Below are 5,945 nucleotides of genomic sequence, written 5' to 3' on the forward strand. Positions count from 1 at the left end.
CAAAAGTGAGAAAGACTGGTTGGTTGGAGCTCAGTGGTTCTCACCCAGAGACGATTTTGCTCTCTCCTCACCTCCAAGGAGATCTGGCAATGTCTAGAGACATTCTTGCCTGGAGTGTTTCTACTGACATCTAGTTGGTAGAGGCCAAGGATGCCGCTAAATTTACTATGATGTACAGGATGGCAGGTGCCATGATCAACGAGGTCAACGTTGACAAACTCTGGTATAGTGGTACCCAAAGGTCAATCCTAAACTGAAGAAAAAGGAAAGCCAATATAAAATACAAGACTAGAAGTACCTCATTGTCTGGAGCCAAAGGACAGTTCAGTTCATAAAGCAGTTCAGTTCATAAAGCAGCCTCCATAGTGGAGGATCTGGATATACCACAGGCTGTATCTTATCTCCGTCATCCAGACCTCTCATGATATGGCTGTTGGTGCTGCCGGACTAATCTGGTGGAACACTTACAGAAGTTTGGCTTGAGGGAGGCTAAAATGGTAAGTGCTTGTGGTTGGAGAAACATCTGAAGAAAGGTGAGCCTCCCTTGACTGATAGACATTATCAAAGACAAAAAGCAGAGAAATGGGTTAATTGTAAGTTTCACAGTTTCCTTCTGTGGTTCGTCAAAGAACTGATAATGTGAAGTCATATCAATCAGTCACAGAAAATGCTGCCTGCTGGATGCCTGTGGAGTCATGAGTTTGTCTACATGAAATCACAAGGACTAATTTCAAGAGATAACATCTGAGAAGCAAGAGCTGCATCTCTGTCTCAGCTAAGAAAAGCAAATCTGTTCCTGTATAAAGGAGCCACCAAAGCAAGGTGTCAGGTATCAAGTCTATTGAAGGAAAGGAAGGCATCTAGAGATGTTCTAGAGAAAGGAATGTTCTAGAGAAGAAAAACTCCAAGCAAGACAGTACTCTGGCAGGGAGAGGTGCTCTACCTGGACATAAAGGTCCCAGAGAGAAAAAACAGTTACTCACATAGAGCTCAGAAGGACAGAACCTGACACAGGGCTCCACTGAACAGGGAAGAAAAGTAATCTGAAAACTAAAATGGACTGTTTGCATTTGAAAATTTGGGGAAAAATTTTGAAGCCTGAAATATGAAAGGCTTTAGGAAACTAGGAGAGAATCCACTAAGGAAATATGGATACTCTATCAGGAACTCCATTTGGCCTTTCCTGAGCAGAGCTAGTCTCACTCATGATCTTGAGACTCGCTGAGATAAACAGGATCCACTCTATATCAAAAACCACCAGAATGGTTTTCATTTACCCATCTCAATGCTGCTTCTCACTATGTCATTCTTAGATAGCTGAATCCACTACCATGCCTGCAGTCTCTTCCTATGTTGTTGGATCATCTTAAGCCCCGCCTACCCTTTCCAGCTAGTCACCACAAACATCACCCTGAGGCAGTCAGGGGTGAGGGGCTGTGATATCCAGACTATTGGGCTGCTCCTGTCCTCAGCTCACCCACCACAACAATATCATACACTTAGACAGCACTCGATAGCATTGTCTTCAGTTCTCTTGTTCAGTCTTGACAGCACCTCTGGGCTGTTTATTTTCCTCATTACACTTAGAAGGAAACTACAGCTGAAGTGAGTTGAGTGCTCTGAAAGAGTCTGAATACGAATCCAGATCTTCTCCCCAACCAGTGCAGGGATCCTTCCACATTGCATTCATCTTTGTACAGAAACACCACACCCTGGAATGCAACACTCTTTATGTCTTTTCTTTTTATATTCACCATCATGGATACTGCTATATTCTTAAACTGAATTTTTTTAGAGGTTTTATTTATTTATTTGACAGAGAAAGACAGCCAGTGAGGGATCACAAGCAGGGGAGTGGAGAGAGAGAAGCAGGCTTCCCACTGAACAGGAAACCCCATGTGGGGCTCAATCCCAAGACCCTAGGATCATAACCTGAGCCAAAGGCAGATGCTTAACAACAGCCACCCAGGCACCCCTTAAACTGAATTTTCTAAGGATATAATCAAATGAGCATTGTTTTATCAAATAGTAATGTGTTTTTAATCCCTCAATGCTCATTAAAATTGTTTTTTTATTTTTTAAATCATTACAAAATGTAGAAAATATAAAAATTACAAGATTACAAGAAAGATGAATAACAATAATGGCTCTTAAAGTCATTAGAGAATCTATTAGTAACCACACTGAGTCATTAGTGGTAGTTTCCAAAACCTTGTTCATTGGAGAGTCTCTGAAACCACTGTGGACTTCAACATGTAGTCTCCAACGAAAGCTTCAAAAGAAGCTTTAATTAATTTCTGGAGAAGGTGAAAAGCTTCCTGAGGGCTGCCTTGACCTCCTTGTTTCTCAAAGTATAGATGAGGGGGTTGAGTGTAGGGCTCACCATAGTATACAGTACACCAGCCAACTTGCTCTTCTCTGCACTATAGCTGGAGACTGGGCTTATGTATGCATAGAAAACAGCAGTATAATACATGCATACCGCAATGAGGTGGGAGGAGCAGGTGGAAAAGGCTTTCTTCTTCCCCTCTGCAGTCCGCATCTTGAGGATGCTAGAGATGATAAAGCCATATGACACGATGGTCATCAGGAAGTTCAATATGCCATAAAACGCATCAGCCAGGACAATCATGATGCTGTTCACATAGGTGGAGCTACAGGAGAGAAGCAGCAGAGGAGGGGCCTCACAGAAAAAATGGGTAATGACATTGGGGCCACAGAAATTTAACCGTAGCATCAGTCCTGTGTTGATGGCCGCATTGAAGGCACAGAGCACCCATACACTTGTAGCCAGCTTGCAGCAGAATGCCTTGCTCATTGTGGTGCTGTAATGCAGAGGATGGCAGATGGCTGTGTACCGGTCATAGGCCATGACTGTGAGGAGCAGCAGCTCAGAGGATGCAGACCATATGAGGAAATAGAGCTGGGCCATGCAGCCCCCATAAGAGATGGAGCTGTCCTTTGACAGCAGACCCTCCAGGGCTTTGGGCATGATGGAAGAGGTGCAGATAATATCCATAGTAGCCAAGTTGCACAGAAAAAAGTACATGGGGATATGAAGCCCAGGGTTAAAGGTGATGGCCAAAATGATGAGGATATTACCTATGAGAGCCACAGAGTAGAGGGAGAGGAAACAGCTGAATAAGAGCACATGGTATTCTGGCTGTTCTGAAAAGCCCTGCAGGATAAATTCTGTTACTAGTGTCTGGTTACTCATGGTCCTTAGGCTGAGAGGGGTTTCCAGGACTATCAGGTGAATCTCTACCCACAGCTTCATGTGATTTCTGGGCTAGAGAGAGAAATGAGAGGTATTCTAAAGTAGGCTGCTATCGTTTCATTCAAACTTGACATCATGCCATGAGCAATATTATACTGATGTACTGGGATTTATTAAGGGAGAGAAACATGCCAATAGGACATTAGGCAAAGGTCATGAACATTTAGCTCATAAAAAGTAAGTATAAATGCCCAATTAAATTCATAAAGCGTCATTCAACCTCAAAGAAATGCAAGCTAAATCAACAATCCAAACTTTATGAACCATGATTTGGCAAAGTTTGAAAAGCCTGGCTTTGACGAACAATAGCATGGGTGCCAAGAGGCAGGCCTTTTAAAATTCATATTCAATATGAGCCAGAATCTCCACTTTTAGGAATTTAGCCTAAGGAAATAATTAAGAGCATCTTCAAGGTGTCATCACAGCATTATTTACAATACTGAAAATATTTATAATATTTTTATACTTATATATATTTATATTTATAATATATATATTATATATTTATATTTATAATATAATACTGAAAATATTTATAATACTGAAAATGGAAAAGCAACTATACTTTTAAAGGTCAGTATATTATGATGTATGCTCTATACCTATCAAAATGATGCTTTAGAAGGGTTTTACTGATGCTTATAAAAATAGAATGAAGAAAATTCAAAAGTAAAAAGAAAGAAAATTCTTTCTTAGAAAGAAATGAAATTCTTTCTTAGAAAGAAATGAAATCAAGTATAGTATAATAGTACTGAATGACAGTACAGAATTTAACAGTGGGGATAAATTATACTATACTTGATTTCATTTCTTTGCCTTTGCTTCTCTGTATTTTCTGATTTTTCCATTTAATAACCTTTGTAAAAGTCAAGTCTGACGAAATAAATGCCCCCAGCTTTTATCTTGGATCCACCTCCTCTCCAGACAATGTCTTCCCTCTCATCTCACTCCTCAGAGCCCAAGCTCCAGCACACCCAGGACCCCCGAGTTTGGCCAGATTTGTTCGCTTTGTTCTTGCAGGTCCCTCAGCCAGAAATATTCCCTTCCTCATGAACCAGGTCTATCATCATCTCCAACCTTTTCTAACATCCCTTCCCTAGGGATAAAGATAAAGCTCTCTCCTTTGTGACCCCTCAGGATTCTGTACTGACTTCTATGCACATCACTTCACAGTATGGTCCTCTAAGACTGAGGCATTTGCCTCATTCATTTCTGAGCACCGCTTCTTGTTCTCCAGATATGCATGTTGAAATAATAGTAAGGAACAGTCCAGTAGCAATAAAAGCAGAGTGATTTCTATTCTCAGCATCGTGCACATTCTGTATTGTTTAAGATGAAATCAGCATGGTACCACATTTGCTTTTCCCTTCTTTTCAACTCTCTATTCATTAAAAGGGTTCATTTAAGGAAGATGCTTATTTTCAATTAAGAATTCTGCTTTTTGAAGATCAACTTTTGGGACTTCAGCAAGATCAAAAGCTTCTGCACAGCAAAGGAAACAGTCAAAGAAACAAAGAGGCAACCCACAGAATGGGAGAAGATATTTGCGAATGACAGTACAGACAAAAGGTTGATACCCAGGATCTATAAAGAACCCCTCAAACTCAACACACACAAAACAGATAATCATATAAAAAAATGGGCAGAAGATATGAACAGACACTTCTCCAATGAAGACACAGAAATGGCTATCAGACACATGAAAAAATGTTCATCATCGCTAGCCATCAGGGAGAGTCAAATTAAAACCACATTGATGCCCCTATCATGTTACCTGATTTCAAGATTTATTACAAAGCTGTGATCACCAAGACAGCATGGTACTGGCATAAAAACAGATACATAGCCCAGCGGAACAGAGTAGAAAGCCCAGATATGGACCCTCAACTCTATGGTCAAATAATCTTCGACAAAACAGGAAAAAATAAATGGTGCTGGGAAGATAATGGTGCTGGGAAAACTGGACAGCTATATGTAGAAGAATGAAATTCGACCATTCCCTTACACCATACACAAAGATAAACTCAAAATGGATAAAAGACCTCAACATGAGACAGGAATCCATCAGAATCCTAGAGGAGAATATAGGCAGTAACCTCTTCGATATCAGCCACAGCAACTTCTTTCAAGATATTATAGAAGGCATGGATTGCATGGAGCACTGGGTATGGTGAAAAAAATAATGAATGCTGTTATGCTGAAAATAAATAAAAAATAAATTAAAAAGGGGGAAAAAAGACATGTCTCCAAAGGAAAAGGAAACAAAAGCGAAAATAAAATATGGGACTTCATCAAAATCAAATGCTTCTGCACAGCAAAGGAAACAGTGAAAAAAACAAAGGCAACCCATGGAATGGGAGAAGATATTTGTAAATGACAGTACAGACAAAAGGTTGATATCCAGGATCTATAATGAACTCCTCAAACTCAACACACACAAAACAGACAATGATATCAAAATGGGAGGTCGGGGTACCAGGTGGTGGGTATTATAGAGGGCACGGATTGCATGGGGCATTGGGTGTGGTGCAAAAATAATGAATACTGTTATGCTGAAAATAAAAAATAAATTAAAAAAAATTCAAGTTGGTGCAGCCTCTTTAGAGAACAGTGTGGAGATTCTTCAAAAAATTAAAAATAGAACTTCCCTATGCCCCGGCAATTGCAC

At 40.2% G+C, this 5,945-nt stretch overlaps 1 protein-coding gene across 1 annotated transcript; it reads right to left on the bottom strand.

The window, feature by feature from the left end:
- Window positions 1-2,290: 2,290 nt before the first annotated feature.
- On the bottom strand, window positions 2,291-3,277 carry LOC131830302 (olfactory receptor 13A1-like). The gene has a single exon (XM_059172606.1). It carries the CDS (start codon window positions 3,275-3,277, stop codon window positions 2,291-2,293), a length of 987 nt encoding a protein of 328 aa, XP_059028589.1.
- Window positions 3,278-5,945: the final 2,668 nt, after the last annotated feature.

The sequence above is a fragment of the Mustela lutreola genome, chromosome 4 (assembly GCF_030435805.1).
Source record: "Mustela lutreola isolate mMusLut2 chromosome 4, mMusLut2.pri, whole genome shotgun sequence".
Taxonomy (NCBI): Eukaryota; Metazoa; Chordata; class Mammalia; order Carnivora; family Mustelidae; genus Mustela; species Mustela lutreola.